The 23,878-nt window shown below is 34.0% G+C and overlaps 2 protein-coding genes across 4 annotated transcripts; one reads left to right on the top strand and one right to left on the bottom strand.

Moving 5' to 3' along the window:
* The first annotated feature begins 51 nt into the window (after positions 1–51).
* Positions 52–13,237, top strand: LOC148597679 (small ribosomal subunit protein uS14m-like). Of its 2 annotated transcripts, none has more exons than XM_088560177.1 (3): positions 52–191; positions 7,063–7,281; positions 12,278–13,237. In XM_088560177.1, exons 1-3 carry the CDS (start codon positions 105–107, stop codon positions 12,458–12,460), a joined length of 489 nt encoding a protein of 162 aa, XP_088416303.1. In that variant the 5' UTR covers positions 52–104; the 3' UTR covers positions 12,461–13,237. The 2 variants fall into 2 exon arrangements, with proteins under 2 accessions (XP_088416303.1, XP_088416304.1); XM_088560178.1 differs by having other exon boundaries at positions 119–259.
* A 3,808-nt stretch (positions 13,238–17,045) lies between these two features.
* On the bottom strand, positions 17,046–21,442 carry LOC148597680 (cyclic GMP-AMP synthase-like receptor 2). 2 transcript variants are annotated; one of them, XM_088560171.1, is made up of 4 exons: positions 21,290–21,436; positions 20,463–20,570; positions 19,602–19,928; positions 17,046–19,401 (listed from the first exon to the last, which is right to left on the bottom strand). In XM_088560171.1, the coding sequence occupies exon 4, from the start codon at positions 19,393–19,395 to the stop codon at positions 17,377–17,379; it is 2,019 nt and encodes a 672-aa protein (XP_088416297.1). In that variant the 5' UTR covers positions 19,396–19,401; positions 19,602–19,928; positions 20,463–20,570; positions 21,290–21,436; the 3' UTR covers positions 17,046–17,376. The 2 variants fall into 2 exon arrangements, with proteins under 2 accessions (XP_088416297.1, XP_088416298.1); XM_088560172.1 differs by lacking the exon at positions 20,463–20,570 and having other exon boundaries at positions 21,290–21,442.
* Positions 21,443–23,878: the final 2,436 nt, after the last annotated feature.

Below are 23,878 nucleotides of genomic sequence, written 5' to 3' on the forward strand. Positions count from 1 at the left end.
ATATTGATTTAAGATAAAGAGTTAATAGTTCTTTGATATTTTTAAAGAGAAGATTTACTGGATTTTTATTCTATATTTTTATACATTATTAAATATTTTTCAAGATGGCAGCCTCCATGGTGAATCACATTTCAGTTTTATTACGAAATTCTCTTTGCCGGCCTTTTCATAGAAGTTATGAGATCAAACTTGTTAGCATTAAGTAACTGTTTGCTTTTCACGTTTTAAGATGTATTTTTTGTATCCGAATTTCATTTCAGTACGTAATAATTTTTACAGATTTAAAATGTAGATTTTGGATTTGATCAACTGAATTGCGGTAGCTCGAAATACGAATTATTATAAATACCTGGGATTTCTCAAACTACGACCAAAATATACGTAGGTTGACCAAGAGACACATCTAAAGTTTAATTACAAAGTATATTATTAATGAAAATGTGACTTTTCAATTGAAAATGAAACACTGCTTCTAACTAAGTTCTATTCATTTCATTACAAAATTGTAATGTTACAGGATTGACTTCTTGAAGTTCTTCACATGACAACTGCCGAACTGGGGAACCTAAAATAAAGATAAAATATTTCGATTGTATTATATAAAGTTTTAAAATATGTTGTAAGAATAGGTTTTAAATTAAAGAAATGACGGAGTAATCAAGGGAACCAAGGTTATAGATTGAAGCTAAAGAGTAAAGTTTAAAAAATATGTATTTCTGTAATGACCAATCTTGGTTTCTTAAATATTTACTCATTATAAAATGCCAATCATTGGGTCATACTTAAAAACGCCTGCATACACCTGCAAGAAGAAATACATACTAACATAGTAAGACTAAGAGAGATAAAAATATTTAACATGTAATTTCAGGGTGGACACGGGTGTAAAAGTCTTGTAAATGGCGTGTTTTAAAAGAATGTTCAAGTTAAAGATATCATTTAATATGAAAAGATAGCATTCATGATAGCATGCAACACATACATTTTTTAAGCAATGCAAAGATCTTAATAGATTACGTTTTGACATTATACATACACACATACATGTACAAGCACATACAAAGAAATGTTAAAGATAGAAAGGAAAACACAATAAATCATTTTAGTCCTGAAAGACACAGAAATAAGAAATTAAGTATATTTGTATTTTATTTCCTGTTTTACCCAAATATTTTAATTAACCAATGTTTCGGTAAATAGAACGGAAACTATGACCCAGGAATCCGAGTATATTTCTGATCTCCTATAAAGTGTAACTACACAAAAAGTAGATAAATGTATTCATTTTACATGTATTTATTCATGAGAAATTTGATCCCCTGATTTTTGTAGGAGTTACATGTATGCCCATTTGAACTTAGAAATTTGCCAAAAATCCTAGTAAATTACCTTGTCAGTGCGACTCCTCTTAAAACTATTGAATTGAATTTTATGAAATGTGGTATGACTGCAAGAACATCATATGTAGTTGTGCATATTACCAGGAAATTTGGATCCCCTTTTTTGTAAGAGTTATGCCCCTTTGAATTTAGAAGTCTGCCATAAATCCTCATAAATTACCATGTCAGTGCAACTCCTCTTAATCTATTGATCCAAATTTTACAAAACGTGGTATGTAGCAAGAACATCATATGTAGTTGTGCTTATTACCAGGAGATTTTGTCCCCCTTTTTTGTAAGGGTTATGCCTCTTTGAATTTAGAAATCTGCCATAAATCCTCATACATCTTCTGAAATTATTTAACCAAATTTTAGGAAACATGGTATGTAGCAGGAACATCATATGTAATTGTGCATATTATCAGGAAATTTCAACAACTTCATTAAAAAAATTATTCTTGTATTATATAATAATTGTTAAGAGGCCTTTGCTATATCTAAGAACTATATTATGATAAAACTTACAGATAGAAATTTGTACTGTAAATAATCTAAAATTAGGAAACTATTTTTTTACTTGCATAGCTTTCATTTTTGTTCAGAACAGTTTGTGGGAGTGGACAGGGGGAGACATTTTTTTTTTAGACAAAAACAAACTTTAATTTGATATACAGTTTAGTTTTAAATTAAATAATAATGATAATAAAAAAAAATATTTAGCAGTATGTTAATATAATAACTCTTGGTTCCCATGATAACTCTTTAAAAGGGGAAAAATGAAATTGACATCCCAGTACTAACGGAGAGGTGCCTAGATTTACAGTCATTGCTGTGATGTGGTGAGAGAGCTCCACTTCTGTGGTCCAAGAATGAACACATTTGGGGATAGATGATAATTATATTTTGTATTTTATCAAATTTAATATTATAAAAATGCGTATGTGAGCCTTCTTTTATGTTAAGTCAAATCTGGCACATTAAGTTCATCATGCTTAATTTTCGTACTCACTTCAAAATGCTGATTATTTACAAAATATTTAAAGAATTTTATTTTGTAAATAATGTAATATCAAAAATATCATTTAAAAGAGAATAAATTTGCATATAATTAATATTTTGAAGTGTCTTTTGGTCATTCCACATGTACAGATGTATTTTGGTCATTGACACACATTTCGGTCTTTCAAGTCACCCAAATGAATTGTCTCAAGCTTAGACTAGGCCAGATAATCATTACAGTCACTGAGACATTTTTTCAGTCTGACTATTTTGCCTCAGGAAAGCGACCAAACAAAACTAAATCCCAAGATGGCTTAATTATTTGGACTAGCTCAAGCCACTCAAAGTCATATATCAAAACAAAGTGTTGTTGTGGGTACTTTTTACATGAATTATACTTCACATGTATCAATATTAATATGAGGATGGTATTGGCCTAAGTGTAAGAGAAGCATGATGGACTAATTTTGCCATTTATCTTTTTGCTGAGTTTAATTAGGATTATGATTCAATAATCCTTATTCAACTGTTACCGTTACATCACACCGAAATTATTCTCATTTCGGTGTGATGTAACACTTTAATTTGATTATGTAACGGAAGAGCATTATTTGACTCACAAAATGATACTCCGCCACCGAGGATCAAACCCTAGACCACTCGGTGACAAGCCAGCAACAAACCGATTCGGCTAAAAAATTAATCCTTTAGCCAAGTCAATTAACTGGCTATTTAAATCTCACTACCTATTACAACGCAGGTAGGCCGTCCTGCCACATTTAATACAGGTACCTCTGGTTTTTTAGAAGCTACATGTACTTCTCACCATTTTGTTGAATAAAAATGTACGGAATTCTAAAATTCTGGAGGTACCTTTCAGTAGGTTAGAAGGGTAAAAGTACCTGGTACAGCCTCTTAATGAAAGGCCTGCTAGTTGATGGAATTTTTATTTACCTGAGGCCACTCTGAACTACCAAGTTCATCTCCCAAAAATCAAAATTTTTCTATTGTTATTGAGTGAGTGTAAATTGTTCTTTAATGTACAAAAATTTGTTTGAAATTTATCATTGTGACCACTTTAGAAACTTTTGTCGATGCAAAATGCTGCATCTTTATATATTGAAGCTTTAGAATGTAGTCCAAACACCTGCTACACTAAACATTTTAAAGACCCACATATAAAATGATCAGAACTCCTGGCAGTAGTGGATCCAAAAAAAATTTCTGGAGTATAATCTGAGAGCTTTTTAAGGAAACACAGCATTTTCCTAATGTCTACAAATCATCGAAACCTTCTGAAATGGAATGAAAAATTCCATGGGAAGTTACCATAACGATAAAGTCAGATCAAACCACCAACAACAAAACTCCGTGGGAAGTTACCATAACGATAAAGTCAGATCAAACCACCAACAACAAAACTCCGTGGGAAGTTACCATAACAATAAAGTCAGATCAAACCACCAACAACAAAACTCTGTGGGAAGTTACCATAACGATAAAGTCAGATCAAACCACCAACAACAAAACTCCATGGGAAGTTACCATAACAATAAAGTCAAATCAAACCACCAACAACAAAACTCCATGGGAAGTTACCATGCAATAAAGTCAAATCAAACCACCAACAACAAAAATACGGAAATTTCTCAAACTCCCACTTGGAGTTAGAGCTACTGAGGTTTCACTATTTAAAAAGTCACTTGGTGTTAGAGCTACTGAGGTTACACTGTATTTAAAATGCTTTTGAATATCTGTTCGGAATCTCATTTAAGAAAAAACAGTTTATGAATAAAGATAGCAGCAAAGGATTTTGAAATAGCATTCAGGGTTTTATGTACATGTAAGTTTACCATAAGCATATTATTGTCACCTAGCTTCACGTTCTTGATCTGGAAGTGCCTTGATGGTCGGAAATGATGATTTGATTTGATAATGCACCACAGTTGTTTCGTATTGCTTACATATCTACCAATGTATTCATGTATATGTGAGGAGAGCAACAACAAATGCTGTGGAAGTTCAAACAATTTTTCCTAACTGCATTCATCAATTCTAAATTACGTCACTTTTAACAAAATGATTTTGAAATATTCATGTTTCAGTGTATTTGCATATAGGATGTCACTTGTACTCCATCCCTATCATCCCTCCTTATTATATCCCATGCTGTAAGTGGTCAGAATTTTCTCTGAACCTTGTAACCTCATTTAGATACAGATGCATATTACTTGTATGCTGGGTTGGGTTCAGAACACAATGTTGGAGTACAAAGTACTGCATTTCAAAAGATTCTCAAGAGTTTCAGGTTGAAAGCCTTTATCTTCTAGCATCATGCTGCCCTCATCAAGACTCTTATATTTTTATGAAGAAATAACCTCAATCACGTGGTGTACACTAAACAACCCGCATAGCACGTTATTTTCAAGTGGGCACCACAGGCATTGAGGTTATTATTATTAGACCGAAAAAAATATAACAGTCATTCCTTACAATTTAATTTTAAAAGTATCAAAATACAGCGAGTAAATCATTACAGAAGTGTGATGATTCCCCCAATTCAGTCTGAAAGTTCTTCATAGACTATAACAAGTTATCTTGAGTCATACGTCAAGTGAAATCCTGATGTTCATACCCCTGTATCAATCTGAGAGTTGTGTACCGACTACCGGGGTATAGTCACTCAAATACAAAACAAATATGTTTATTACCTAATCAAATGGCCCTAAAAGGGTATAGTAATTACAAAGATATTAATTTTAAACTATCAAAAAAGCAATTAATTGATATGTGTGAAAAGAGAGCTTGTTATGGAACATTTAAAGATGGATAACTCCATGTCACAGTTTGAGAAATCAAACTGTTAGCTTAATTTGTTTCAGTTTTTTTTTAGGCTTTGGTTTTTAATGTGGAAGATACTGTCTAAATACATACATCCAAATCTATAGATGGTGAAATCCTGAAGTTCATACCCCCAATCAGTCAGAGCAAATCGTAGTGTCACATGTTCAATACTGACATCATAATATTGTGTTAAATTGTTAACAAAAACTGTTAATCCGTTTGACCTGTAAATTCTTGGCTGGATGAACCTAATTATGTATAGTGTGTTACATTGTACATGTATGCTTGAATGAGTGTGGGACAGCATGAGTTTCATTTTCTTCTCTTACTGAAAACTGTGGAGGAAAATAGTGGCTCCTTTGTGTCAAAAAAAATATTCTCTGTACATACATGTAATTGAAATAGTGTTTTCATTGCAGATTTAAAAATTGTATATTTGTATGTAAACAGGGACATATACAACATGCCCAAAAGTGTACTGAAAGTAAAGTATGTTTTTTTTGCATACAATAAAAATCGCACACAATTCTTGAGGTCAAAACGTTCATGCATTTACAATAACTATATCTTTATTTTATTTTAATCTGAGAATTTTTTGTCTTCCGTTTTGTTTATTGTCAAAACGAAATGAATCAATAGTTGGAACATCAAAAGTCAAAGTGAATTATAAGCAGTGTTCTAGGATTCCTATTTCCTGTTATCAGGGACAAGTGAAATTTGGGACAGGGAAAGTTAGGTACTTAGTGATACTTTCCTGTGGCAAGTTGAAAACTTCATATGCTGTAAGGATTTGTTTTGTTAGGAAAACAGTCATTGACTGTGGGGAAGTTGATTTTATATGGATTTTTCCCGAGGAAACCTCAATTTAAAAGAATAGGCCTGCAGCAGCGCTAAGCTTGTCGTATAAGGCGACTAAATAGTGCTCAGAAACCTAGCCGGGGGCTAGGCACTCTGCCCACAGAGCAACTGGGATGTGTGCCCCAGGTGGTGGAATGGGGTACCCCTGGCGTGTTACATGCTGGGGTTGTCAGGCTATAATACGGAAAACCTGACCGCAAACCATAGTGGTGCACCGTGTTTGGAAAGATGCCACGTTCCTCGCACGTTAAAGAACCCTGCTGTGGTATTCGATAGGAGTAGGAACCTTTGCACTCCGCCACAGGAGGCTAAATTGCGCGACCTTACCCATCCCCCCTTTTTCCAGTGGCAATCAAAATTTGTCAACCCTATTATCCTTGTGACCCATCCTTTCTTTTTTTCATTTCATGTTCATTTTATCATCCATTTCATGTTCATCGTCTGAATATAGCTGAAATATTGCTGCTCGGACGTTAAACCCCAACAAACAAACAAACTCAATTTCTGAAAAATCCTAGAACACTGATAAGTTGGATTAAATTATGATTACAAATCATTTGTACCCATAAAAATCTTTGTAAGTCAGAGGGTGCATGAACCCCCAAAATGCAAAAAAATAGTGGGCATGCTGATACATGTACATGTACATATATATATATGACATTATGTCCTTGATTTATTTAGAGAAGAAAGCCTGTTAGTGTTTTCAAATGATGAATCCACTGTTTTGGATGGAGACACTGTGACTCTTCTAAAGTGGAGAAATCAAAATTCATGCTGTGAGAACTTGACTGTTTAACCACCAGGCAATGATTAAATTTATGGGAGAGTATCACTCCATTTTACATTTCTGAGTTATTAACATATTTCATGTGAGAAACAGATTCACCTCCAATGCTATTATTGATTACAAGATTTCTCTTACTAATTGTACATTTACTGTTGGTAATTTGTAGTACTTCAAATAATTTTGTTATTGCAGAATTCTAAAGTTTTGTTAAAGCCAAGCACAGAATCCTCAGCTTCCTGTATTCCAGTTCGTTGTAGCTCGAATGAAACTAAAAATAACCATCAAAAACCTTTGTTGAATTGGCCAACGAATCGGGACTATAACCATCGACTCCTTGTGAAGCAGTATGGACCACTACGACAAAGGCTGAATGTTCTGAGAAAAAATAACATTTTACCAAAGGAATTACAGGTGAGTGTCAGTTTATGTAAGAATCAGGCAGTGAATGAAATGTGGTTTGAAATCAGAGTTTCACTGATGTGCCCTATTTATGCATTTGGAGGAATATCTTTATAATTGAAAGAAATAAGATATGGTATGTAATATTAAAATCTGACTCACTCACACTTGCATTCACTCTATCATACATGTAGCAAATCGAAATTTACTGATAGTAGATATGCTCTTAATTTAATATCATGACCAACAGAAAATAATAGTAATCGTTATAATGATAACAGTAATAACAATTATAATAATACATGTGATACAGACATTAATTAGGAAAAATGTATTGCAAAGGGGCCCAGAATCTTTCCACTACCGGAACTTTATTATTTTTCTTTGCTACATATAGTTCCATTGAATGATAACTCTTGATCTTATACTTTAGATCAGTAATGTTTGGTTTTTGTTCATTTAATTTACACTTGTAAATGTAATTTTTAGCAATTATAAATAATAAATTAATGAACAAAATTTCATACTTAAATCCAAGTGATACTTTCTCTTTATCAAAAACAAAATCTGCATAATATAACCTCAGCTGTTGAGTAAAAGCTGTCCAAAATTGAAAAACCTCTGGACAATCAAAGAACAAATGTTCTAATGTTTCCTCTTGTGAATTACAAAAAGTACACAAGTTTGTGTTTGTCAATTTTATTTTGAAAAGGAAAGAATTTGTTGGAATAATTCTACGTAACAATTTGAACTGAAAATTTCGTAAATAATAATTCTTACATGCTTTGTTTAAAATAATAAAATATTTAGACCAGTTAACAATATCACAGCTAAGTAAGTCTTCCCTTTTCAAAACTTTTTCAGTGGGTAACTGAACAACATTGTCTATAAAATCATTGTATATAAACTTCACTTTTGTGCTGGTAACAATCCTTTGAAAAAAATTGTCAACAGGGTTAAATGATACTTGACTAACATTTGCAGTATTTTCTTTTATGTGATCTTTAAAACATTTTGGAACATTTGAGATCAGACTATAATATTTGACAAAATTGTTTGTATTAATCTTCTGTTTCATTTGTTGAAATGTACAAAAATTCTTGTTCTGAGGATCAATTAGATCAATATTGTACACCATATTGTTTCCATTTAATATAAAAAGGAGAATCACACATATCTACAAAATTGAGAATATCTAACGATAAAATGTTTTTAATACAAACTTTTGTATGTGGTTTTGCCAAATACATACTGTCAAATACATCTTTCCAGAATGGATTTGTTAATACATCCATTATTTCTTTTAGTTTTTCTTTCTGGAGGTTTAAAACTCTATCACTGCCATAGTTTTTTAGATCATGATATAAAAGTAATTTTTGCCAATCCCCATCCAAATTGTTAATCAGCCTTTTTATCCAACTAACTTAAATATTATTATTAAAAGACTACAGGTGTATCATCTTCAATCCCCCTTGTGCTATATCACCAATCAAAGTGGTCCGTTTGATCTTATCAGGTTTCCCATCCCATATAAAACTGTAAAACTCGTTTAACTTTGACTGAGGTAAGTTAGGCAGTGAACTTAAAAGATGTATTAATTTTGGCAGTGCTAGAGTTTTAATTACAGTAATTTTACCCAATAATGTAAGTTTTCTGTGTTGCCAGCTCTTCAATATAGCAGATACTTCCTTAATTTTTTTTTGAAAAATTTAGATCTAACATACGATTAAGATCAAGAGAAAAATCAATTCCTAATACTCTAAAATTTGAGTGTATCCAGTGACGATGTTTATCCGGGCAAAGAACGAGATCTGAGATCTGAATAATTTTTATTTCCGACCCAAACAGCGTTTGTCTTGGAAGTGTTCATCTTTAAACCAGATACCTTATAAAAAGACTCAAAACAATCAAGTGTATCTTTCAATGAAACTTCACTACCATCCAGAACAAGAAAAGTGTCATCAGCATACTGACTTAATAATGTATCATTATCTTTAATTTCAATGCATTAAATATTCTTATTAGCCTTTAACTTCACAGCAAGTAATTCCACTCCAATAATAAATAAATAAGGTGAAAGCCTCTCTCAAGACTGAAAAAGTCTCACATATGACCATTATTTATAACACAACTTCTGGCCTTCAAATAGAAAATTTCCAGCCACTTAGAAACAGATGGACCAAAATTGAAACTTTTAAGTGCTTTGTTCAAAAACTCCAATTCAATCGAATCAAATGCTTTTTCAAAATCCACAAGTAATAATAAACCGGTTTTGTCATGCTGTTCAAGATAATGCATTAAATCATACAACAATCGAGTATTCTCACCTATAAATCTGTTTTTAATAAATCCCTTTTGAGTATCACTAATAATAGATGGTAATACAGATTTCATTCTATAAGCAATTACAGAGGAAGCTATTTTTATATCAGTGTTTAATAAACTAATAGGTCTCCAATTGCCCATAAAACGTCTGTCTTTACCATCTTTTAGAATGCAAGTAATAATTCCCTGAAATTGAAAATCTGAAAAAGTTCTTGATTCATATCCGAATTTCAGAGAACGAAAAAGAAATGGACCAATATATTTCCAAAAGAATTTGTAAAAATCTGCAGTAAAACCATCAGAGCCTGGACTCTTTCCATTTACCATATCTTTTTTTGGCTTAGGGTGACCTTAGGTCATTCAGATTTTATGGCTTCACCTTATTTCCAATTATCCAGCATGTTTTCACAGGTCTTAGGTCAGAAATTGACAGTCCAGGACCTCTGACCAACACTACTTTGGACCCCTGTAATTTGAAAGAATGTATTATATCCAGCTGTCACCAATGTTTGTGAAACTTTGTTGAGTTGTATTTCTTTTGGTTTTCATTTATTAAATGCCAGTCTGGATGTACTTGTATTATGATATACCAGTTGTTCACACTTCACACAATAACTCCAAAATGCTGCCATCAATTTTTTTTTTAAACTTAAGCGAATTGGTTCTTTTGATTGATGTGAGCTTCCATTCAATTTTTATGAATTTCTACTTTTACTTTATTGAGTTATGGGACTTACATGCAACTCATACAAAAATGGGATGATTTTATGTTATGACTTTAACTCAAAAACCCTTGTGATAATGAAACTTAAGTGAATTATTTATTTATATTGATGTAAACTTCCTTTCAATTTTTGTTAATTTTAGATGATATGATTTTGAGTTAAGGAGGTAGACCTATGGTAAGGGACACAACTCATACAAATCATTGGAACGTTTGTATTCAGCATTTTATATCAATGTTATGTACGCATCAAAGAAATTTGGATTGATTTCATTCAGTGTCAAATGAAAGCTTGCTAGCTTTGGTGAAATTGAATATGATACGAACATATCACTGATTTCATGAGTTATGTCCCCTACCCTAGGTCTACCTCCTTAAGATGCTTCATTCAAAAAGAAGGGGTATTTCTCTGTTTTGGACTATAACTCATTGCACCCATTTTTATGAAACATTGTAAAAAAGTTTATCACCATAGATGTTAGTTTCCTCTTCTATTGTAATTTATTTCTGATTTTCAATGTTCAAGGTTTTTTGTTTTTTTTCTTCATAATTGCACAATATTTTCAAAACACTTCAAAGCAATTATTCGTTGAGAGTTTGTTATATTTATTTATTTATTGGTATTAATGTAAGCTTATTGTCATTTTTGTGTCAAATATTTCATCACTTTAAATTAGGCGTTGTATCAAGCTTGAACTTTATGTCCATATTTACCCAATCTGTTCAAGATTTCGACCTCTGCAGGTCTATCTGGCTGCTCTTTGTGGAGATTTATTTTTTTTGATTGGCCCTGTATTACATCCCCAGACAAAATTTATTGGGCCTAAGCACTGCCTCAGTCCTCAAAAAGCTATCCTTGACCCAATATGACTATCTTTGACTCAATATGACTATCCCTGACCCAATATGATTATCCCTGACCCAATATAACTATCCTTGACCCAATATGACTATCCCTGACCCAATATGACTATCCTTGACCCAATATGACTATCTTTGACCCAATATGACTATCCCTGACCCAATATGACTATCTTTGACCCAATATGACTATCCCTGACCCAATATAACTATCCTTGACCCAATATGACTATCCCTGACCCAATATAACTATCCTTGACCCAATATGACTATCCCTGACCCAATATGACTATCCCTGACCCAATATGACTATTTTGACCCAATATGACTATCCCTGACCCAATATGACTATCACTGACCCAATATGACTATCTTTGACCCAATATAACTATCCTTGACCCAATATAACTATCATTGACCCAATATGACTATCCCTGACCCAATATAACTATCCTTGACCCAATATGACTATCCCTGACCCAATATGACTATCCCTGACCCAATATAACTATCCTTGACCCAATATGACTATCTTTGACTCAATATGACTATCCCTGACCCAATATGACTATCCCTGACCCAATATGACTATTTTTGACCCAATTTGACTATCTTTGACCCAATATGACTATCCCTGACCCAATATGACTATCCTTGACCCAATATGACTATCCCTGACCCAATATGACTATCCCTGACCCAATATAACTATCCTTGACCCAATATGACTATCTTTGACTCAATATGACTATCCCTGACCCAATATGACTATCCCTGACCCAATATGACTATTTTTGACCCAATATGACTATCTTTGACCCAATATGACTATCCCTGACCCAGTATGACTATCCCTTACCCAATATGACTATCTTTGACCCAATATGACTATCCCTGACCCAATATGACTATCCCTGACCTAATATAACTATCCTTGACCCAATATGACTATCTTTGACCCAATATGAGTATCTTTGGACATAATACATGAATAATATTGAGAAAATCATTCTATAACCCTTTATTGCATTATGCACTACACTAAATATTCTGTATCATGTAAGTTGTTGCTTTAAGTCTGATCATCATATTTTATAGGAAATAGCCAGTGCCGAAATTCATGCTCTTCCACGAAGAAGCTCTGTAACTCATACCTACCCAAGATGCATTGTCACAGGTAAAGCCAAAGGGAGGCTGCGGAGATGGAGAATGGGTAGAATGCCATGGCGATTGTTAGCCGAGTATAACAAATTATCAGGAGTGACACGTGCAAAGTGGTGAATCTTAAACACTTTATGATTTTTGTTACTTCAAAGCATGAGTGTACTTTAAAACTGACAGTACTCACTCATGTTAATTGATATTTTTTGTTTGAATGTTGATTTTGTGGCTGTGTTTTGTAGTAACTCACATTACTTGAATGTTATTATTTGAGTACATTGTAGACAGATGTGTGTCTGACCAACTGTTCTATTTGAGTACATGGTAGACAGATGTGTGTCTGACTATTTGAGTACATTGTAGACAGATGTGTATTTGTCCAACTGTTCTATTTGAATGTGATTATTTGAGTACATTGTAGACAGATGTGTATTTGTCCAACTGTTCTATTTGAGTACATGGTAGACAGATGTGTGTCTGACTATTTGAGTACATTGTAGACAGATGTGTATCTGGCAAACTGTTCTATTCAAGTACATAGTAGACAGATGTGTATTTGTCCAACTGTTCTATTTGAATGTGATTATTTGAGTACATTGTAGACAGATGTGTATTTGTCCAACTGTTCTATTTGAATGCGATTATTTGAGTATATTTTAGACAGATGTATATTTGTCCAACTGTTCTATTTGAATGCGATTATTTGAGTACATTGTAGACAGATGTGTATTTGTTCAACTGTTCTATTTGAATGCGATTATTTGAGTACATTGTAGACAGATGTATATTTGTCCAACTGTTCTATTTGAATATGATTATTTGAGTACATTGTGAACTGATGTGTGTCTAGCTCATTTGAAACATAGAATTCTGTAATAATAAATAGAAACATATTCAGTATTGTTATTTTTACTCTGGAATTAACTTTCTTAAATGTTCCATATACAGCCAAAGTTAATATATTTGTTTGATGATCTTCCTTGCTGACTCAAAGCTCAGAGCATTGGTAGGTAGGTAGGAACAAACTTTCCTTTGGACAGACGGCCAAAAAAATCTAATGGTAAATATTAAAATTATGTTTTGACTACAAGCAGATATATTTTTATACCTACCACATTAAATGGTGAGGGTTCTTGTGAAACCCATTAAAAAGTTGCAGATTGTCCATCTGTCTGTCCCCAATGTTTTCAAGGTGATAACTTGAGCATGTTGAGATTGAATCAATGAATTTTTTATACGACCACAAAAATTGCAGAAGGTCTACTTTTCATCCAATTATGACAATCTTTTGTTTTTTTAATTTGTTTCATTTGTTATTTAGAATGATAAACAGATTGTAAAGAGCATTTAGCATTGTCAATCTATGGAGGAATAAGTTTGGCCACTCCATAAAATGAACTTTTTATTAGATTCCTTACGAAAATCACTGCCTGATTTTTAGCTTACCTGGCCAAAGGCCATGTGAGCTATTGCCATCACTTGGCTTCTGTCATTGTCTGTCGTCGTCCGCCGTCGTCGTTGTCTGCCGTCGTCGTCGTTAACAATTATACAAATCTCTTCTCCTCTGGAACTACTCGACTGATTAGAACCAAACTTGGTATAAATGTTCCTTGGGGTATCCTGCATAGAACTGATTTTGTGATTTTTGATTCCTTGAAAAACATGGCAGCCTTTGCTACAAATAAAACATAGGGGTAGGACAGTAGTTTTTTACATATAACTCCAAAACCGTTAAAATCTGACTGTGTAAAAGTGTTCAGCATGATGAGATCTATCTCTGGTCAAATTTTGGATTTAATCCGTCAAGCCATGTTAGAGTTATTGCGCTTTTTCAACGACTTTTGCTATTTTTAATGTTATTTCTTTAAAAAATCTTCTCCTCTGAAACTACTTGACCAATTGAAACCAAACTTCGTATGAATGTTCCTTAGGGTATCCTTCATACAACTGATGTGGGGATTTTTGATTCGTCGAAAAACATGGCCGTCATTACTAAAAATAGAATATAGGGGTCAGATTGCAGATTTTTGCATATATCTCCAAAACCATTAGAATTAGCTAAGTTCTGACTTGGGTAAAAGTGTTCAGTATGATGAGATCAATCTCTGGTCAAATTTTGGTTTTAAACTGTTGAGTCATGTTGGAGATATTGCCCTTTTTATAACGATTTTTGCGATTTTTAATGTTATTTCTTTCAAAAATCTTCTCCTCTGACATTATTTGATCAATTTGAATCAAACTTAGTACAAATGTTCCTTGGTGTATCCTGCATAAAACTGGAGTGGGGATTTTTTATCAGTAAAAAAAAGGCAGCTGTTACTAAAAATAGAACATATGGGTCAGACAGTAGTTTTTCTCATATATCTCGAAAACAGTTGAGTTTAGCCAAATTCTTTCAATAGCTGAATGATCCTTATTATAAGGACTACAAAAGTCTTCAGGGATAAAATTTGTCTGATGACTCCTTGTAAGAGTTATTGCCCTTGAAAGGGGAAAAATGATCTTGAAAACTATGATAGATTTAAAGAAACTTTCAGTTGTTGAAATGATCCTTATGATAAGCCCTACCAAAGACTTCTTGAGTCAAAATTGTTGGCCAGCTTCTTGTTAAATTTATTGCCTTTGAAAGGCAAAATTTAACCAACTGGGCGATTCAGGCTCATGGGAGCCTCTTGTTTTGAATTAGATTTTAGATATCTCGTACAGTTTTCAAGTTATAAAGGGCCAAAAGGGGCCACGCCCCAAAAAATGGTCTCTTTTATATTTGGTGCAATTTTGAAAAAAAATATTGGATAACTTGTGACAATCAAATTCAAGCGCTTTAAGAAGTATGGTTAGCAAGCTTTCTCTGTCAAGTTTTAAAGTATATTGCTGTCCATCCATCCGTCCGTCCTCAACACATCATACATAACTCTAAAACATCTTTAAGCTGTTTAAATAAAACTTTAATAAAGCAATTGTCCATGTTGATAGAATAAAGATCATTTTAATTAAACATTTATGTTACCGAGTTTTAGGGCTGTTAGAAAATCAGGGGGGATGGGGGGGGGGTCTGTTTTCGCACTATTACTGAAAAATCCTTTCAGCAAATGCCACAAAACTTAAGGATATATTTTGTATCTATGATCATAGGCTACCTTTTGTTTTCTATAAAATTTTGATTTTACATTTTCAATTTTATGGCTTTTGCTATTTTTACGCTCGATCTGAGAAAGGCTTCTGCCAAGGCCAGAAAACTTTGAGAAATTCTTAATATCCATGGTCACAGGCTCCCTCTTGTTTCTATAAAATTTGAATTTTAGATTTTTAATTTTTGCACTTTTTTTCATAAGAAAGGGTGAGTGGTTTTCCCTTTCTTTTCATGGTCTGTCAATCATCAATAAATGTTTAAAGTGTTGAAGCTCGAAGAATCTCTGGCTTTGTAGGTCTAGCAAATATGATCCCAAAATGAACCATACAGGGACAAAGGTATGCTTAATGTTTGGTATATCAGCTGACGGCATATCATGCATTCATGGCGCATCTCTATATTAAGATAAAGAGGTACAAAGTGATCCTTGAATGCACCATGAAGCAGAACTTTATACATAAATTAGATTTCAAAATATTTTGTAGTATTGTTTTCAATTGAGTTGTTGTTTCCATTATGGATTGTATGTTTAGTGTGTAAAAAACCTAATATTGTGTCCGCACTAACCCCTAGTGAACAGAGTTCAACTGACTGCAGTCATATCATGCTGCACTCGGTGAAGCATTCTATTGAAATTTTGTACAGTTATTTGGTACAAAAAAATACAGGTTAATTTCAATTTTCAGCAAAATCAAATATGTAGTTTTCAAGTTTTGAAAATTTTACCATCCCCTTTTTTCCATTACATGGTGCGGTATCGCTTGATGTTACTTTAGTGTCTGATTTTAATTTAGGCCTTCAGATTTCCGATAAACTTTATGTTTCTAACAAACTGACTGCCTAGGTGGTTTTGTGCTAGTATGTTCAGATTTAGAGCTGATGGTGATGGGTTTCAGCAGTAAATTTTAATATTGGTAGTTACTGCACCTACGCTCTGCAGATTTGTGCTTATTTAAATTAAGTGTACTAGGTCTATCGCAGTATAATGCAGGATCAACTCTATCGATTAAATGTTCATAGATGATTGAAATAAGTATGGTATATCTCACTGTAAAGGTAAGGACAAGGGAACCAGGATTTGAACTGTTACAAAAAAAGAACAAGATCCTGGACAACGACCAGACAAAGAAATAGACACATACAAGAGAGCAAGAACATGAAATAACAAAAATAATACTCACATAACAACAAAAGTAAATGAGCAACCAGGATTTTAATGAAAACTGGGTGCATGGACCAGGTGCACCGGAAGGGAACGGGTATGAACAATGAAATTGGTAATTAGTGTTCTTCTTGCTTGTCATTAGCATGCCTAAAAAAAAATTCAATTTCTTGTTAGCATATTAAACCATCTTCCAATAATTGCACACTAAATTTGTGCACGTACAATACTTAAATTTTGCCTTTAAAAATATTTAAATTATAAGTCCCTTAAAGGGTACATGTATAACAACCATAGACACTTTGTTTAGCGCATTTGCTTGAATATTAAATAATTCAGGGACAAAGATTAGACCAAGAAAATATTCAAAATATCAGAACAAAACCAGAAATAACAACTCATAAGTACAAATGTACGCTTGTGCACAATTGCTTTGTTTTTATTGAACTAATTTGCTCCCTGAGTATTATTTAAACTTCAATTATAAAATGTTTTACTTCACATCCGCGCCTTTACATGCTTTATATACGAACCAAATTATTCCTGATTAGTATTATCCCCCAAGTTTTGGGGGTATATTGGTTTCACCCTGTCAGTAAGTCCGTCTTTCCGAAATATATATGATATGTGGTTCCTAGGTGATGGTGGCCCTGCCACTCCCTTGTGAACTACACTCCCTGTAACTACCTAGATGACCTATCCAATTGGTGGGAACTTGATTTGATGTTTTGAGGATTGACAAGATCATCGTAAGTCAAAGTTGTTTGCATACAATCTCTGATTGAACGAATCCTTTAGAATTTGTCCAGGCACTGTAAAATGTAGTCCGAAGTTCCTCTCCTGCGACATAGATAAATATCCATACAACAAAAATACACCTGAATATTTGTATGAAAGTTTTCCAATATAAGAAACTCGATTCGAGAGTTGATTAGTTATATCCTCCATTTCTGATATATAGTTTTGAAAAATGGGCATGCTTTCGGATTTCATAATTCCGTTGTTTTTTTTAAACTGACTCTGAAACATTAGATGTTTTATCATTAAATATGGATCGATGTAAAATCGAGGACAATTTTCGTCATGGCGTTTTTCGAGCTCTTGTATAACATAACGAAGTGGGAAATCTAGTTCGTACATTTTGTGAAGTTTTGTAACCGAAACACCGATACCGCCTTGTTTGTATGTACTTTCATTGTAATCTTTGAGCATTGATTCTACACCTTGAAAGTTTCCCGATGCATATAGTTCAAATGCGGCATGAGAAACAACTGTGATGCATAAATTTTCCTGGTTGACTTGCACAGTATTTTCACATGGAATAAGTCTCAATATTACCTCGTTTCTTGTTTGAACACTTGCTAAGAATACATTAATAACATTTATTATTTTTGTTAAATGTTTGTCATCTTTGTAAGATTCAAGAACAATGCAAATGTTCTCAACAGCTTTAAACAACGTTCCCTTTATTTTGTTTTCAAACAACGAAAAAGTTATTAAGCTCAACAAACGAGTTAAATATCCCCTGATGTAAATCTCCATCTTATCTGGTGAGGCAAGGGTTCGAAGTTCCGATTCTACTCTTGAAAATGCGTTTTGCTGATCAAATGATATATTTAGATCTGCATACAATAACTCAATTACAGCAGTTACGACATTGTTTTCTTTATTTTTTAGAAGTTCGCTGTACAATTCACATTTTTCGCTTGTGAACTTATGATGAGGAAATATATCGCACTCTTTTACAAAATAATGTTTTATACTTCTTTTTATAGTATAGCTTTCAATCTCAGTAAGAACAAGTTTTATGAAAGTAAGTGGTGACAAAGATTGCCATCTTTTTATCGTGAGTTCTTCGGCCAGCCACATAAATAGAGTTTTTATGTGATACGAACTTAAAAGGTCGCAATAGTCAATATTAAAGAGTTTCTTGAACACATATTTGGCAATACCATATCTCTTCCGCATTTCAGGAAGAATTCGGTCAAATATTTTTATCTCAACCATGGAGAAAGAGAGTCTGAATTCCATTTCTTTTTCTGTTGACATTGGATTTCCCGTGGGGACTAGAAACAAGGGTACGGAATCCATAACGGAGTTCTTAAATTCTGTGTTAATAAGAAAATCACCAAAAGATGGACCTCTATCCAACCACGAATGAGTCACAGCAGGCCATTTGGCGAGTTTTAAACAAGGTACAGTATCATAATCGCTTATTACACCTTTCCCTGCAATAGATGGACTAGTTTGAGAAACATTCTTGTCTATAGAGAATTCAAACTTACTAGCCGCGACAACGTTTTGTTTAAATATACCAGGTATCAGTAAATACGCTCCCTCTGAGCTGTCCCACTCGAATGCATCGTCTGTAAACACATCGACATGTTTGTCCCACAACGTTTCGCGATAGTTTTCTGTTATATAGGCTTTACCGAAAACAGGCGAAAGTTTACTCGGTTTCCAGTAAATTCCTTGACAATTGTCGTCAGAATTAACTTGCACACCGTCAAGTTCAAACATAAAGTCGACATCAGTATCTTTCCCTTGAGAAAGAATGCGGGTTTGGCACTCAACTCGACTTCCGGCCCGGTGTTGGATAATTCGTTCACTGACGTGGTTATCCCGCCATACTTTATGATGAGCCATTCGGATATTGTGAACCTCTTGTTGCCACTTATCTAACACGTCTAGATACTCTCCTAACACTCTGTCGAGATCTGAGCTGTTGGTGCTACCCAAAAGAGAAGTCTGCCTTTGGCTCATGTGATCCTGAATTCAAATAAAAATGAATGCATTTAAGAAGTGATTGGTTTTATGATGCGCTTTTATCGAACTGGAAAAAGAGGTAACAGTATTCAATAATTATGCATGCATTGAGACGATCCTGTTTTTAAAATTGAAGGAGCACAATTTATTTCATATGCCGAAGGAGGACATGTTTCTTATTTAGAAAAAAAATGTTTAGATACCTTTTTGAAAGAACTTGTAGGTGAGAAAACAATCGGCCCTTCTCCGTCAGTGTCCTCTTCTATATCATTTTTCTTTTCCTTTTCTGTCTTATTATGGAATTCGTGTTGTATAAATCTGTTCTCAGTGGCGATTGCTGAATGTCTCAGATAAGAACCAAGATCAGATTTGTTGTTTTTACTTGGATCCCGACCCTTTACTTCGGTTTATATCGATCTGGATTGGCAATCCGACAAAGTTTCTACTTCCTTTCTAAAGTTTTTATTCATGTTCCAATCGAGTTGCCAAAACTGCTCATTGCATATAGCTATCACGTGATTGATATTCACCTGAAGATACAAAAAAAAATAAAATAACAGACTTACATGTACATCTATAATAAGCGGTGTAAACTTTATAGTTTGCATACCAGTACAGTAAAACTTGAGCAAACTTCACCTTTTTGGACTTTAATTGATGGTTCGGTTTAGACGGGTGCATTTGTTTTACAAATGTTCAAAATACATTTAAAGTTGATTCACAGGACTTTTTTTAAAACTATCTGGTTTTCATGGTTCGGTTTGGATAGGTTTAACGGTATTTTCAATAAATTCAGTTTTTATAGCACTTGAGTTGTTTATACTAATGTATCTGTCGTATCAGTATAGTATACCATGGTAAACCAGCTGATTCTGAATATTACTCGAACCTGGTGCCCCGCTCCGTTTCCAAATGTAATGTTATCTTGATCAATTCATTTTTATTTAATGCCAAACGATCAAGATCAGGATGACCCAGAAATTTTAAAAGGTAATTCCATCTTGTTTTTTTCTCAATTTTTTTTCCCGAATTCGCACGAAATTATTAAAACATGATTTTCCTACCAAGTATTATGTTAACGTTCGGTCTTGACGCCCATTAACTTCCAGTTTCACTCATCGCTTTCTGCTGGTTTTTGAAAATGTTTCAATGAATTCTCGTCGCGGAAAACTCTGCAATTATTGATGAAAATGATTTGAAATTAAGAATGCAGTTTCCACTTGTTTGGTTATAAAACACGATGTGTAATATTTCTGACTCAGCCACTATATGTTCGTTTTATTGCATTTAGCTAGGCTCAGTTTTTTTCGCATACAACTCGAGTCGGTAAATCTTCCGTGGAACGATTTGAAATTTTATATACGATTTCAAATTATGGTTGATACCTTTGTAAGCTTTCTTACCAGTTAATTGCGTAGAGCTCTTCCTGTTTGTCATGACTGTTTTCGATTCTCTCAAAATTGTTGGCCACTTGAATATGCAACATGAATTGATTATATTTTTATGTATGAGCTCGTTCAGTGGCTCACTTTAATGCTCTTTTAAATTTTGGGAATAATTACAGGTGTATACCTGTAGCCTATTACAGTGGAAGATCAATGAGGGGTTCCGATGGTAAGAGCCCCCTTTGGTGCACTGTTGTGGTAAGATTTGAAAAAAATAGCCCATAAGCCATTTTTTTTTTTTTTTTGAGACCCCCACATTGGTCACATTGTTTGTGCAAGTATGGAAATGGCCTTTCTGATTGAGTGTTTGGACAAAAAAAGAAACGACGAACTTCAAATGACTTCAAGTAACATTTCCAAGACAGCAGGCATGTTACATTATTTTCATTATTATTGGAATTAGCTTAGCATTACGTAATTACCAGAAATATTGAAAATTTTCTTACCTTTTGAAACAATATAGAGTGCAGATTATGTAATTCTCTCCATGAACAGAATTTTTGTTTACGTCTTTTCAAACAAGATATAACAACGCATTACTTGTCATTTGAATGACAAGGATTTAATTGTTATTTATTACGCTGATATAATATAATAGTTAAATATAAAACGTGCTTATCGATGAATATTAGTTTTGTAAGCTGACGTAGGTTTTTTAAATAGCTGGGCGCCACAGGGAGTGCCAACTTTCAGTTTTAATTACTGGTCACACTTATACATATAATATGTTTTGAAATTGGGAAGCACAGAATGTATTTGTATATATTTGTACATGAAACGATCTTTATTCTCACGGAGAATGAACTTCAGTGAAAAGAATACCTCGTTTTATTTTTTACGTTTTGAATATTTCGTATACCTCCTCCAAAAATATAACCACGTAATTTAAGAAAACTACCGTTCATAGTACCCTTCCATTTATCATTTATATCAAACGACTCTTATCATGTGGGAAGCTAAATCACACGCCAAAATAAACGTTTTCTTAAAAGTAACAGGCAGACGCGGAAGTTACCATGAACTTCTTTCAAGGTTTGTTCAGCTGCCACAGCTTTATGATACTATCAAGTTTGAACAAGCGGACTCTCGTTCCGGGCTGGAAATAACCGGCAAGTTCTCTTGTTCTATTGAGAATAACAGTATTTTCAAAGCTTATAGAGCTTTACTGGAGCAAGTGTCAGATCTCAAGACAATGGTTAATTTTTTCTCACGTTACAAAGTTGTTGTAGACAAGCGGATCAAGGAAGGCGGGGGACTAGGTGGCGGTCCTTCAAACGCCGCAGCTTTCTTAAAAATGACCAACGATGCGTGTCGTCTTGGTTTCACGGTTAACGAACTTGCAAATATTGGATCTTTCGTAGGCGCTGATGTGCCGTTCTTTGTATACGATTACGAAAGCGCAAATGTCAAAGGAATCGGAGATATTGTAGAAATATTCCACGAAAGTGTTCCCGATTTTGAAATATTTACTCCAAATTTGAGTTGTAACACTTCGCATGTTTATGCTCATTTCCGCGAATCAAATAGTTTTGTACAAAAAAACAAACAATTCTTAGATGAATTGGCAAGAACAGAAAGCGCCGAGTTACTACATTCATATTCGGCCTTTGATGCAAACGATCTCTGTCGATCTACGACCGTTCTGTACCCTGAAATAAACCAATATTTGAAGGACGGTTGGTTCATGACCGGAAGTGGATGCACTGTTTTCAGATTGGATACTTGACACCATTTTATGTAGGTACAAGTACCGTGACATTTGTTTAAAAGGAAACTTAACGCCCAGTTTAGCAGCTATGACGCGTATACTCTACATTTCCATTCAAAACTTGGTAACTGCGGGCTAAATATCCGCCATCTTGGATTTTACAGGGAAATATTTCTAAGTGGCTCTCTATCTCATATTAAAAGTACTTCTGTGCCAAATTTCATGCTAGTAACAGAAAGTGCACAATTTTTCACCATGCCGCTGGATTGTTATGTTTGAACCGTATGATTTGTTTTACTATTTCAAGGGAATTTTTTCTCTCACATATTTGAGAAGAGGATATATTGGAACCACTTCGATCGTTCATCCGTCATTCCGTCTCAACTTTCTCGGTAAGGTGACAGTCATGTCGGTTGTTGTCTGGTATCAACTTAATTAGCATTTTAGCAGAACTTATTGTTTTTGAACACGCATGATAGCGAAAATTTCCGTCACAAAAAGCTTCTCTTTATCTTCATTGAGTTGTAATTTGTAAGCAATTTAAGTCATGGTCCGTTGACAATATCTTGTTAAATAGATTTGTACGAAGCGCATGCGACAAGCTCAAAATTATAAGTCTTTGTGATTCTTTTGGCCGGGTTGCACTTATGAAGAGGTGAAAGTCGGTCAGGTGGGTCAGCCAGTCATTTATGTCATGGAACCATTTTTGTGTATTTCAAAGTAATAAGTGTGAAAAAAATGAAGATCATAATAGTATTACCCACAATATCAGTGTTCCAGTTTGGGTCTGAGGGCAGAAGGGTGCTGGTTCATCAGGAGGGCACTTTATCAAACATGTGTATGCTTGGAAGAGCGTTTACCAGCCGTACTTTCAATGCCAATTTAATGTTACTTAGGGGTATCTAGGCATCAATCAATCAACTAAAAGTTCAGTCAAAAATACATTGCTTGAGTTGTTGTCTCTTTGACATATTCCCCATTTCTTATTCATATATTTACATGAATATGCTGTTTATTTGATAGAAATAAATGTTTTCCAATACTTATTTGTCTTTTCATTTTTGTGTTTGTAAATGCTGGTAGGTAGTTGCTATCTACTCAGTGGTAAAGTTGCAGCAACTGAATAGAGCCTGTAAACCAGTGGGTACATCTGCTGGAGTCCTGAGATAGAGGTGTGTAGGAGCTGCAGAAGTTTGGTAAGTGATCTGTCTTGAGTGGAGAGTGAGTCTACTAGTTGCAAAAAGTCTTGCCATTGAAGTTGTAGATCTTCTGAGTCCATGGAAAAGTGGTCTGCAAGTGAGTAAAGTTCTGTGAAACCATACAGGGA

This window comes from Perna viridis, chromosome 14 (genome assembly GCF_037379345.1).
Source record: "Perna viridis isolate PV_CMFRI_1.1 ecotype Kerala chromosome 14, ASM3737934v1, whole genome shotgun sequence".
Classification (NCBI taxonomy): Eukaryota; Metazoa; Mollusca; class Bivalvia; order Mytilida; family Mytilidae; genus Perna; species Perna viridis.

Excerpts from the sequence above, each read along its gene's own strand:
- LOC148597679 (XM_088560177.1), top strand. The coding sequence starts at position 105 with ATGGCAGCCTCCATGGTGAATCACATTTCAGTTTTATTACGAAATTCT. Across the intron at positions 192-7,062 it reads GAAGTTATGAGATCAAACTT|AATTCTAAAGTTTTGTTAAA; the intron begins GTTAGCATTAAG and ends TTGTTATTGCAG. Across the intron at positions 7,282-12,277 it reads TTTTACCAAAGGAATTACAG|GAAATAGCCAGTGCCGAAAT; the intron begins GTGAGTGTCAGT and ends CATATTTTATAG.
- LOC148597680 (XM_088560172.1), bottom strand. The coding sequence starts at position 19,395 with ATGAGCCAAAGGCAGACTTCTCTTTTGGGTAGCACCAACAGCTCAGAT.